Here is a 13,883-nt window from a genome sequence, read left to right on the forward strand (position 1 = left end):
CATATTGTGAAATAATAGGAAGAAATTATTCAAAACAAAGGAGAAACTAGGAAAGAGGAAGGGGAAAGGATGCTAAAAGAAGGATAGAATGAGAACAAAGCTTTGCAAATAAAGAGGGAAAGAGGGATTGAAAGGAGAGGAGAACACTGGAAAAAAGAGAAATCAATATGTATCATGTGCAGGTACAAGTTCCTTATGATGACTATGATCATTATGTATATCTAAGTTGTACTGGCAAACAATTTTTTATTTTGTTTTATTTTATTTGTATTTTAGGGAAGGGTCTACAAGCTGTTCAGGGTCTACTACTAGATCAGACCCATAGTGATCCACCTGTTTACAGCCTCCCAAGAGCTGGGATTACAGGCACACCCCACCACGGCCAGTCTCAATTGCTGTCTCAGAATGCCCCAGGAGCAGGGCCTGCACAACATGCCCAGGGATTGAATCCCCAGCCTCTACACCTGCTTACAGGCAGTTTAATCTGCTGAGTTATTTGGCCGGCCCTTTTTTCTTTTCTTTCTTTTTTTTTGTAACAATTTTTCAAAAGAAATTATAGTTGCATCACATTTGAAGCTAACAATTGTGAAAATACCAGAGGATAAAGCTAGTTGTGTACTCAGAGAAAATACATAGCCTTACTTATTGACTAAGAGAGATTAAATCTAGTAAACTTGAAAACCAATACAGTAAAGAATAAAAGTAAACCAAAAATATTTAATGATTCCATTTAAAAACAAAATATTTAGAAAAAGAGCAATTTTTACTGAACTGAGACCTCTGTGCTATTAATAAATTATTGAAAGTGTTTATATAAGCAGTCCTAGCTGAGAGGCACAAGCCTGTATAACTTTGATCCAAAAATTTGGCAAATTTGCATTGCATTAAAGGAAAAATTACAAGGTAATATTATATAGGACAAAAACATTACATATGAAGATGGCAGGAGGATTCTAACAGTATATTCAATTAATAGTACTTCCTAGTCCAATCTAGCCACGTACAGTAAGAACAATTAGGCCCCGAATGAGACAATTCATAAGACTGAAAGATCCAAGAGACACCATATGATGACCGCAATCAATGCTGCTAAACTTTTCTAAAATTCAGTATCCTTTCTTCATAAAAATTTTAACAGAATTTTTGAGATTGCTAAGTAGAATAAAAAATCTGCCTCAAGCAAAAAGACTGAACTATATTTTACAGTTTAATATCAGAGTCACTTGTTTATAATTCAAAAAAAAATTTCCTGTTTTTATGATTGTGTTTTAAAACTTCTGGAAGCACTAGACAATATTCAATCATTTTCATTCACTTAGGCAATGAATGTTTACTGAGGATTATTGTGACAGAAGAGGAAGAATATGTCTAGAAATAACCACTCTCTGTGGATCATATGACTGTTGAAGTCTATTTTTCAAGCTGAGGTCTGTGCAGAGCAAAGGGAACTTCTGAGAGGGGCCATTCTTAAGACCACTGTGGGGATGAAAATGAACCAGGCTGCTGGGTCAGTGAGCTCCACTTGCCCCTGGGAAGCAGAACTTTAGTCCATTCCTGTCCCTTGTTCATAGTTAAATCATCAAAAATATTAGTAGAGCTAGTAAGAGCGTAAGAGACCATTTTTAAAATTCAAACAATAAAATCAATCATCAGGAAAAACATACAAAGGATGTGATGTTAACACATATGAACGACAATAGAAAACACCTGGAGATTAAACTTATTTGAAAGATGTTTAGGGTCCATTTTAAAGCAAGTATAAAACTTAGAAGACTTAAAGGACATGAAAATCTACAGCAATCATCAGGAACTGGGTCAACATTTTCTATCAGAGCAGCACTTTTTCTTCAAGGCTACCGGAATCCACCCAGGGAAATGTGGTCAGAACATCTGGTCAGTGTGAACAACACTGAAGGAGACTCCTCTCCTCCCTGGAAAATCTGACCCAACTTGGCATCAGGACAGTTTGGCATCACAGCAGGCTTTGTTCTAGCTCCCTTTAGGTTCTTCATGTAGGAGCTGAGGAACTACCTCTGAAGAAGGAAGTATCGTGTCAGGAGAGGCAGCCAGAGACTGAGGTGTGGTCTCTGAGTAAGGAGGGCAACAGCCCAGTGCATTCCCTCCTAGCTTCCACTTCCCTAAGGAAGAGGGGTCCAAAGAACATTCCCACACCCATTTAGGATGGTCTCCAAGGGTGAAAACAGTTGCACCAAGGGCACTTTGCTGTATTTTCCCTCCTTCTTGCAAAGAGATCTAAGTGCAAAATGGTGTTGTAATCTAAAGATCCTTGGGGCTCTACTGAATCTGAAACCAATAGGTACCCTATCTGAGCCTCAGTACAATAAAAAGAGAAGGGAAATAACAGAGAAGGAGACTGACTTTTCCTGACCTAGGCTTATTTCCCAAGTGGCCAACAGAGGCGGAATGGATGTCATGGAATGGGTGGGTTCCCTCAGACACCCATTGCTCAATGTTCACCAAGACAAAAGATGGAGATAGAAATAAGGTGTCCAAGATCAGGGGGCAGATAAAAGTCTGAATAAACCCCACCCAAGGGCTCCAGGGCAGAGGGGTTTCTTAGACCAGATGAGAGTCATTTTTCCTCCCCTTTCACCTGTGGACATTGACTCTAACCAGACCTGAAGGATCCCCTCTTAGCATAGGTGTTCTGGAACTTAAGAAGGTCTACCTTTAAGCCACAGGAGGGAAAGTCCAAGTCTCCTTCTTGAGGGTCAGAGGTTGCACTCAGCCCACCCAGAAGCCAGAATCTGGCAGGGGTGCCCAGCCAGAAGACTTCCACCTTGCCTCATCATAGTGGGTGGGAACTCCGAAAACAAGCAGATTGGAGGATGGTGGGTCTGCCTGTATTCTTTTCCCATTTAGGCTGGGTATACTGACTGTGTCTGGTGGTCTTTTTGTGATCCCACAGGAGCACCCAATTATGTTATGCCCAGTGGGTTTGGGGTCTATGGGCCCCAGGCTTATCCTTACCAGTTTTGTCTCTCTATCAGAAGAAAGAGGAAGAAGAGTTAGAGAAGGCCAATGTAAAGTGAAAGCAATTTTATTGCTGGTATTGCAGGAATATTTGGAAAGGAGTAGGAGTGCGAGAGCTAAGATACCCCAAAGCTGGGACTGCAGTGCTGCTTCATGGAGTAGGGTCCTGTCTCCACCCTGCTGAAGGTCAACACTTACTTGATTGGCTATTGAGCTTGTCACTAGGGGGTTGGTCCTGTGGGCTAATAGGCCGTTTGTGTAGGGATGGAAACCTCAGGAGGGATAAAAACCACAACCTGTCAGCTCCAAACCACAAAGCTTCTTGGAAACTGCTTGCTGCTCATAGCCAGACAGAGGCTGCATTTTCTGCCCTCTAAATAGGATCTGGCTCTGTCCTTACACAACCACCTAGGTCTCTGTGACCAAGTTCCTCTGCTTGCCACTAACCAAATCAAAAAAGGTCATTTAGTTTGGGGAAAAAGAAAAAAGATTTACTCAAAGCTAGCTCCAAGGAAAGGGAAGGACCTCAACATCTCACCATATACAGGTGTGTAAGGGTGTTTCCTACAAAGCACTGATGGGAGAGGTCTACAAGGAGACAAGACACAACTTCAGGCTTGCTTTATCACTCCAGACTTCATTTCCTCCCTCTCTTCTCTGTGGAAACTCATCTCTAAAGTGGCCTCAGCCTCCATACTTCAGAGTCTGTACCCTGGCATTGTATCTAGGCTGCAGGAAGAAGGGATGTGATTGTGTGCTGACTGGAGGAAGTTTGGAGAAGCCCCTTATCTCTAAGAAGAAATGTGGTTTATTAATTAAGACATTGCAAAGCCATTTTCTCATAAAGGATAAAAATTTTAAAATAATATCCACTAGTTTCAAATGAGTGATGAATAGATCACTCACATACTGTTGAGAGAAGAAATTGGAGAATAGTTTGAAAATGTATTAATAACAAGCCATTTGAGAGCATTTAGTAATTCCATTTTGAAAACATTTTGCCTTGAAAAACTTGACTTGGCTGACCTTGTTAGATACAAAAGTTACATTTCTTGGTATGTAGGTCTTGCTTTATCTTGGTCTTAACCATCCAGCAGAAAAGTGTATGAAATGAGGTATGAAAAGTGAAGCCATGTTAATATGCTGAGCTGTGGAAGGCTCAAGCCAACAGATTCGGACATTGCCAGTCCTGTGGATAACCCACTACTATTGTGGAGTACTGGGCTATATTGATATGTTTTGCTGAATTCATGCACTTACAATATTTGGATGGCAGTGGAATACCCATCTCTGACAAAACTAAACCAAAAAAAGGAGGTAGAAGTGAAGGACCATTTTGTATCTGTATATACAAAATAGTTAAGACAGATATATAACTGCTTTCTCTTAATCCAATAAGAAGAAAGATTTGTACTAATAGTGTTTGGACAGGATATCATGTCTGCATCCTGAGCTATGAATGACTACTACAAAGACAACAATATGCAATTTATTAATTGTTGTAACTCTCCTACCAACCTGTTTTGAAACTGTCTCATTGAAATTTTTTCTCAATAAAATTAATTTTAAACAGAGAAAAGAAAGAAAAACTTGAATAGATACATAAAGAGGTATGCTCATGAATAATCACTGCAATTCAATTAAAAATAGTAAAAATTCAGAAAATACATAAATTTGTAACATTAAGAAACCAATATAGGCTGGCAAGATAGCTCAGCAGAATAAAGCACTTGCTTAGGCAAGCTTAGGCAAAGCCCAGGGACTGCAGTTAGATCCTCAGCACCACATGTGTGCCAGCCCCGCTCCCAGGGCAGGCTGAGCTGGCCACAACAACAACAGCAAAACAAACCAATATATTTTGTGAATCTGTTCAATATAATATTTTCAGATCATTTGAAATTAGAATGTAGCCAGCCCCCATTGCACAGTCCTTTAATTCCAGCTACTCTGCAGGCTAAAGCAAGAGGATCCCAAATGCTAGGACTTCCTAGGTAATTTATAAAAAAAAAAATTTAATCTCTTATTTATTTATTTTGTACAAGGTCTCACTACATAGTTTGGAATCATAGTGATCCTCCTGTTTCAGCCTCCTCAGTGCAACACCATGCCTGATCTCAGTGGCCAGCATGGCACATCCAGGGTTCTGGGGCTGTTGCTGTGGATCGACCCCAGGTCCTTGTACTTGCCAGGCAGACACTTAGACCTCCAAGCTATCTCCCTAGTCCCTGCGTAGAGGATTTAGCAAGACTCTGCCTCAAAGTTAAAATAATAAAAATAGACATGTCTAGGAATAGAGCTTAATGATACAGTCACCTTGGGCAGTGTTTTATTTAGTTTCTTTATATAGTTTCATATAAAGGAGTGGTAGAAAATAAAAATTTTGAAATTAAGTTGCTTGGCTTTAAATGATAGTTCCTCTATTTCCAAACTGTGGCTTTGGATGAGCTTAGTGCTCTCATATTCTTCCTATGTAAAATGATAAATACATTAATAAAGTAAGCCATAGAATATAAGGACTATGTGTCATGAGTTATTCTTAAAACTATATTATGTATGAATATATGCATCAAGAAAAGGAGGTTATATTTTACTTTGTAGTGTTTTCTCATTCTTTTTTACAATGATCTCACTTTTCTTGGGCAGATTATTTTCTTTATGCTTTATATTTTTAAAAGTTTTTATTAGTATACATTCATTTTAGAAAACTGATACATATGCATATGTACCAGGATCAGTTTCTTAAAAATGAACATAAGAAGGCTAGGAGGAAGCATGTGCTTAGCATGTGCAGGGCCCTTGTTTCAATCCTCAGCACCACAAAGCCTAAATGAGGTCAGGTGTTCAAGTGCAGTCTTGTAAAGAGAGTCTCTGTCCTTCCAAGACGTTATCTCTGAATCAGACAGAAGAGGTCTTCTAGCCTACCAGCGAGTCCTAGGGACAGGCAGGGCAGATTCTTGAGCCTAAGCCAGGAATTTTCAAAGTTTAGCTGGCACAAGAATCACCTGCAGAGACTTTATTAAACACAAGTTACTGGTTCCACTTAACAGAGTTAACATAGGTATGGAATAGGGCCCATTTTTGCATATTTTGCATTTCTAGTATGGTCCCAGGGATGCTGACCCTGCCACTCTGGGTACCTCAGTCTGAAAACCACCTGGAGTTGACCAAAGTTTTCCAAAATGCACTGTTTATTCACTTGGTATAGGGTAAATACTATGTATGCCTGGGAGATGGTACAATCGGTGGGGGGGTGGAATTAAGTAGGTAACAGACACAAGGAAATCAGGGAAGTAAGTATTTTTGGTAACTGAACATGTGAGACATAATGCCTTCCAAATTTAGGAAAGGCTCAATTCAGACAAATGTACAGAGGCTTTTTTCCTTTCCTTCCTTCTACTTTTTCCTTTACTCTCAAAGGGTGTGTAGTTTGTTTTTCTTTTCCAAGGATATAGAGGTGTGTAATAACCCATATTATCGGCATATGTATATTCTTTTTTATATTAATTTTATTGAGGAAGAAGTATCAATGAGACAGTTTCAAAACAGGTTAGTAGGACAGTTACAATAATTAATAAATTGCATATTGTTGTCTTTGTAGTAGTTATTCATAGTACATGACACAGACGTGATATCTTGTCTAAACACTTAGTTCAAACTTTCTTCTCACTGAACCAAGAGAAAGTAGCTGTATACCTATAATAACTACGTCCTTAAGACTTTTGTATTTCCCATTTCACCTGGAACTGTCAGTTATGAGATCTTTCAGGGCCAATGCCCCACCTAAAGCCTGAACTGTCAGCGATAAATTCACTTATGATTCATATTTTTTTAAAAAAATCCCATGAAATGCCATAATTCTTGTAGCATATAAAGCACTTTTTAGCTTGGGAATTTTTCTGCCCTTAAAAAAGGTACCTGAATAGACTGTCTACCTAAAGATAGCCTTTTTGAGACTGTGTTCCTTCAGACTATCATCTCAATTTCAAGAAGCAGCCTACAGTATTTTTGTTTTTCAACACATCACAATGTATGTGTTGACTTGAAACCGTACGACTGGGTGCAACAGGAAATTTTTTTCCCATTTTTAAAAAAGTGATGCATGGTTTTTCACATTAGCAGTCATCTGTAGCATTGCTAAAATAGCTCTTCTATGTTTTAGTTTAAGAACGATTTTTCTTAATTTTTAGTTTGTAAACACCTCTTCACCCTCCCATCTTACCATGCTGACAAGTTCTCTGCTATCACTGAATTCAAGTTACCAGGGCATCTCTTGTGCTTCTTTCTAATAGCTTTGTAGCTAAATCTGGAGAATGTACAGTCTCACTAAACTGAGCTTTTGAAAAAAAGGAGCAGTTTAACTTTCCAAATTTTCTAAATTAAAGCACATTTGAAGTATTAACTCACATCCTTCAAGGTTCTATGGTGATAAGCAGTTTCTAAGAAATTGCTACCAAGTAGCAATCTTTCTGTCTTTAAAAATACAATTTTAATCAACAGTCTTTTATGCAAATCAATGCTTTAAGGATGTTTATAAGTAGTGGGTTCAATTAAATAGGCTATAAACATCCCCACTCCAATAAATTCATGCAGCAAAATCCTTCTTCATAAAGAATGCTCATTCCCGTCACCAAATTATTGTGAATTCCAATTAATGAGAGTCCCTTGCATTTCTCACAAACCTCTTTATTTTCCTTTAAAAGTATTTATAAGGAGAAGAGGATTCTCAGAGGAACAGTTTGAGAGTAGAAAAATGAAAGCATGTCTTGGTTTCTGAAAGGTTTTTGGCAGTTCTCTGACATCTAGTACTGTTCTGACAAAGTAATTGCCCTTCTTTCGACAGCGATAGAAATCATACCCCAGCCAAATTTCAACTAGCAGAAAGATTTCTGAAAGTGTAGAATTTGGACCTGCAGGTTCAATAAAACCAAGAAAGCACAATGATTTAGCAAGACATGCCAGTGATTTTACATAAGTATAATACTGGCCAACAAAGTGATACCTAGGGTGTTCAAACAAATACAGACTCACAGAAATTCAAAATTGGTAGTTTCCTGTCCCTCTCCTCCCCCAGAAGATACTGTAAGATGAGACAGATGAGGTACAGAAATGTTTCACTGTGTTGACAGTCGGGTTTTCTAGTCTTTGTAGTTGAGAAGTCATGCTGAAGAGTGTTTTGTATTTGGATTGTATCACAGTGCTCCATAGCGAAAATCAGAAGCCATGAAAATCAAATGTCACTAAACAAATCCAGGTGCCCCTATTGTTGTATTTCCTGAAACTTATGAATAAATTTTACAGCTTAACGTAACTGCAAATTTTTTTAAAGTATGATATTTTGCGACACATGAAATTTAAATTTCAGTGTCTATAAAGTTTTGCTAGAACATGACTGCTTCTGCTTTCCAGTGGCAGAGTTGAATAATTACAACAGTAACCACAAAGCCAGAAAATCCTAAATTGTTTACTGTCTGAGCCTCTATAGAAGGCGTGCTGATCTAGATGAGTGTTCACTATGATAGTGATTTAGAAAAATCCTTTAGCTTTAATAGCAGTGGATCATATTTTCTCTCAGTATTTGGCAAAATACAATCACTTAAGCTTAACAGAGCTTCTTCACAACCTCCTCCAAACTGGGCACAAGTGGAATAAAGGAGGCAGCATATCCAAGACCTGTGGGCCAATATCCAACAGCTGAATCATTTAGGCACAAAGATTGACACTGGGCTTAATGCAGGAATCCCAACTTTTCAAGCAAAGTGGAACAGATGTAGGTCTATGGCCATGGCCAATTGGAACACACAGGTAGTATCATTGGCACTTTCCCAAAAGAGATGATAGTCTGCTCTTAGGTCAAGTCCAGATATAGTTCCCAAAAGGATTTTCTGGGCCAAGAGCAACAACGGCCATAGTTTGGAAAATATTTTCACACAAGCCACAAAGGAAGAATTAGTCATTGTGAAATAGTCTTGTTAACACCCAAGCTCAATATGTCAAAATGAACATGAGCAATGTCCATGTTCCGCCTAAATAGTATAAGCCAGTCAGTGTCAATACAAATCCAGCATTATCCTAAAGAAGTGAATTTTTACTGGTTGGTCTGATGGAAGTGAATCCAGTACTTGGCATATGAAAATATTGCTTAGAGAACTGGCAAGAGTATACATCCAAGTTGTATTTATTTTTTTATTCATAAAACACTTTGAGTATCCCACTCTATAAATAAACCATCAGGATAAGAACAAGGATAGTTCTCATTGCCCTCCAGAAACTAAAATGTCAGCAAAAACAAAAATAAAAATTACTATGAATTTATTTGTAACTTCAGCTAGGATTGAAGTTCTATTTTCTTGTAATTTAAAAAAATGAATATGTATGTACCAAAGACAAATTTTTCAATAAAATTTATAGATCTATCTAAGGGACCAAACTGGCACCTGCAATGTGGTGCCTTTACTCAATGAAGGGAGGTCCTGAGAGTTCATGAAAAAGAACTTAGCCAAGGTTCCGGTGATGACTATACCCCCAAGTTCTTTTAATATTTTTATCTCTTGAGTACAAAGCATTGAGACAGGAAAGCAGCATTCAATTAAATCAAAAGATCCAAATTATTACTATGTCTTAAAGAATACCTCTTCATCCCCAGACTAGACCAGACTTCCAAAGGTATATTTTTCTGAAGTGGAAAGCATGCAGCCCTCCTGGGAACACCCAAAATTTGTTCATAAAATGTAAGCTATGAATATTAAACAGAGATAGTCTATGGTAATTGGATTTGAAGACTATTACTTTCTACAAATGAAGGAAAGCCCCTAGATGCAAAATCACTCATCTCTTAACTCTAAGACATCTAGTCATAGAAATTGACTTACTTAAAAGTCGCTTTATTAACCATCTGCCCACTGGAAATCCACAAACAGTCTAGACAGTGGACATCTACATTTCCTTTCTCCCTGTTGTTTATTTGGTTGGTTTTTGTTTTTAGCTGGGACTGATAGTAGAGATCTTACAGTGGGCAGTCTCTCCAGGTAGTCTTAGACACACTTATTCTCATAGTTTCTGGACTGATTGCTTGATAACACATCCCATATTTTCTTAAGGACATTTAATGATGCAATGTCTGGATAAACTCATGGATGGCTGATCAAAGGTGGAGATTTATCTTGAACATCAGTTCATGCGGTTCATGTAAGTAGGCCAGGACATTTGGCCTACCTTCTGGGCAGGAAAGGTTTATGGAGAATATCGACAAGTTGGTAACACTTGAGTGCCTTCTGCCTTTGCTAGGGGAGTTTTCTGGATATAGGTGTTTTCATCCTAGTGCCCACTGCACAGTCACTTTGTTGCTTAGCCCTTTGTGGCATCTATTATCATAGTACAAGCTCATCTCCTGCTCTAAGCTCAGCTCTATCTTCATTATCCACCAGAAGACCCCAAACAATTTTACAAACCTACTATATGTCAGCACTGGGCTACGCACTGTTGTCAAGAAGACAAAACATTTACTATACTGTCATAGTATCTCTGACATAATAGTATCTATAGAAAACAGTGAGTCTCATACCCAGAATCTGCATTTCAAGACCCCTTCTGTAATAAGAAAGACTGTCCCTAGAAACCTCTCAGTTCATTGTAATAACCACTATCATAGTCATATGATATATATGATGCAATCTCAGATGCAGAAATGGCCAGTTTTCTCCTCAGGAAATTGAAAAAGGCAGCTGAGCAAAGATGACATTTTAGGTGGATTTTGAAGACTGAATGGGAGCTGGCACTAGGATAGGAAGACTATTCTGTTATGGAGAGAAAATACAGTAGTATCTTCCAGTCCCTCCAGACATGAGGAGAGGTAGCCAGAGGCCACTCAGATGTGAGTGCCAGTGCAGGGGCCAGAACTCACATGCAGGTCAGTAGCCCTTTACTAACTCTTTGTGAAACCATCCCATTTGGGACACAGTCTCGTCTAGGTAAGAACAAACTGGACAAATGATTATTGGCCCACAACTTTTCCTTTACATGTCCATTTCTCTTGATGTTCTTAAACTTCAATAATACAAATCTGGAATTATAATTTGAATTTTTTTACTCCACCTCCCCCTCAAATTTGAGTAAGAATGACTCTGTTATTGAATCTGCTTCTGGCAACTTTGGGGATAACATGAGTTTGTGTTTGAGAAGTAAGGTCACCAGATATTCATCCTAACAGTGCTACCTCTCACGAAGTGCCACGGTCAGGCTCCTAATATCCTATGTAATAACCAGTCCAAATCTTCTAACTGACTATCCAATACATTCTAAATCTCAACCTTTCCCTATTTTACCACAGTAGGCAGTTCATTTAAATAAATGAATTTAGTTATTCATATAAACTCATATAAATAAATTATATTTGTTTAAATAGAATTCTGATGTCCCACTCTGTATAGTAAAATGTGTTAACCTTTAGGTTAAAAGAAGTATGTTTACAATACCCATAAATATGCTGATAGTACCCTCACAGTTAACTTTCAGTAACAGCTTTGACATCCTATGAATGCAAATTACAGCATTTCTCCCTTGTATATGTTTTTTGCTTTGCAATGTGTATTATCTGGAAAATACCACCCCTTCCAAAAATATATAATGTAAGAGTCCTTGCAATTTTGTAAAATTTTGCAGTAGTCATATTAAAAGCTTTTTTAAAACAGGTAAAATTAAATTGATACTACATTTTCCTTAACCCAATATAGCCAAAATGTTATCTTGTAGATGTGAGCAATATTAAAATTTTAATGAGTTATTTTTATATTCTCATTGCTAATCTTTCAAAAATTGATGCATTTTTTGATTTATACATATATAATACATTTCAATTTACACACTAAAGTTTCAGTGGTTAAATGTGAAATGGAATCCTATCAAAATAATAAAGTTGTTTTAAGGGAAACTATTTTACACTACTTTCATGTTAAAATTCAAGTTAATGCAAGTTAAATGAAATTTAAAATTCAGTTCCTCCATTACAATAACCACATGTATTTGTTGGCCGCTGCTTGAACAGATTAGATGGGGGAAAAGGAAATATTATAAAGATCAGCATCTTCCATCAGCAAAGCATAAGAAGATTCTGCATAAGAAGGAGTTGGAAAAGAAACATAAAGAAGATCACAAGGAGCTAAAATTTTGGAGTTAGGCTACATTGTTTTTGCTGATTTTTCTCTGTGGTATCATTAAGCTTCACTTTTTTTAAGTGTAAAATAATACCTGCATTATGGTACATCTAACATTAAAGGGGGTAAACTATCCGACTGGTAAGATTAGACAAGATAAAGCTATGTTTTGGTGCAGGCACTATAACTGTTTTATTAGTATCTATAGAAATCATTGGGTCTATTTGCATTTAAGAGAGAGAAACCTCTGAGATTATAATTGTACTAATCACTTGTGAGATGTAGGGTAAAGAAAGAGGAATTGTGACACATACATTTTGAAAATTTGAATGCCTTATAAAATATGTGTAGAAAAGTGAACCAATTGTAAGCATGCAGATCAATGGATTTTTACAAAGTACACATTCCTGTTTAGCCAGAACCCAAATCTGGACCTATAACATCAAGAAAATCTCAAAACCAACCTCAAATTCCTAACCAAAGACATGACTAGCTTCTAGTACTACAGATTTCTTTTGTCTATTTGTAGCCTTTATATAATAGGTCTCATAAAGATTGTGTCCATATGTCTGACTCCTTTCATGCAATGAATTATTTGTGTGATTTATCTACATCATGTGTGGTGCAATAGTTCATTACATTCCAGGATGTAAATATCCCATGTATTTGTTCATTTTACAGAATATTTGGAATTTGGAATATCTGGAATTTGCATTTTCAGTCTCAGACTTAATGGAAAGACAAGAATCACTCCATGTAAATTTTATGTGCAGGTACCCTGGATAAGCATGAGGAGCTGGAGCACCTCTTGGCCAAGTTCCTGAATGTAGAAGCAGCAATGGTCTTCGGGATGGGATTTGCAACAAACTCAACAAACATCCCTGTACTAGTTGGAAAGGTGAGCATTTGTTAGCTTAATTATCTTCTAGCATATTATTCCTAAGAACTAGTGCCAGGGAGATGGCACAGTAGATAAGCACTTGCCTGGCAAGCACAAGGGCCTGAGTTCAATCCCCGCTTCCAAAAAAAAAGCATAATATTCCTAAGAACTATAACTCAGAGCAGATCCATTGTTAGAAGACCAACTGAGAAAGTCCTTTGCTTGCAAGCAGCTGATTGGATATTCATATATTTTAATAAATATTCCAGCCAAGTACAGAAAATCTCTTTATCATAATGTTCCCAATTATAGAACTACAATTAAAGCACCTAAAAGTAGGTGCAGGGACTAGGGGTTCAATCCCCCGGCTTGCTGTGCTGTCCCTTCCCCCAGCACGCATTGAGATGGCAATTGAGACTGGGCATGTAGTTCATAATAGTAGTGGGTTATCCATAGGACTGGCAATGTCAGAAGTTGTTGATTATTTTAAGGCATTCATGCACCTACAATATTTAAATAACAATGGAATACCCATCTCTGACAAAACTAAACAAAAAAAAGGGATATAAATGAAGGGCCATGGGGGCCTGCCCCGTAGCTCAGTTCTTTAAGTGGCTGCTTCAACAAAGCTGTCAGGCTCAGGTTGCTGTGGTTCAATTCCCACAATTTAAGCCAGCCAAACCTGCCCTGAGGGCATTCAGAGCAAAAAAAAAAAAATCCTTCTACCTTTTGGGGCCTGCCCCTTAGCTCGGTTCTTTAAGTGGCTGCTTCAACAAAGCAGTCAGGCTCAGGTTGCTGTGGTTCGATCCCCACAACTCAAGCGAGCCAAACCTGCCCTGAAGGCATTCAGAGCAAAAAAA

The 13,883-nt window shown here is 37.9% G+C and overlaps 1 protein-coding gene across 1 annotated transcript in view; it reads left to right on the plus strand.

Annotated features, from left to right (window-relative positions):
- The window catches only part of Sptlc3 (serine palmitoyltransferase long chain base subunit 3), a 186,076-nt gene that overhangs the window by 98,562 nt on the left and 73,631 nt on the right, over window positions 1-13,883 (plus strand). Inside the window, exon 5 of the mRNA XM_004634340.3 lies at window positions 12,917-13,041. Within this exon, the coding sequence (XP_004634397.2) occupies window positions 12,917-13,041 (125 nt within the window). The remainder of the gene's footprint in view (window positions 1-12,916; window positions 13,042-13,883) is intronic.

The sequence above is a fragment of the Octodon degus genome, unplaced genomic scaffold, assembly GCF_000260255.1.
Source record: "Octodon degus isolate 3935 unplaced genomic scaffold, OctDeg1.0 scaffold00060, whole genome shotgun sequence".
In the NCBI taxonomy this organism is placed as follows: Eukaryota; Metazoa; Chordata; class Mammalia; order Rodentia; family Octodontidae; genus Octodon; species Octodon degus.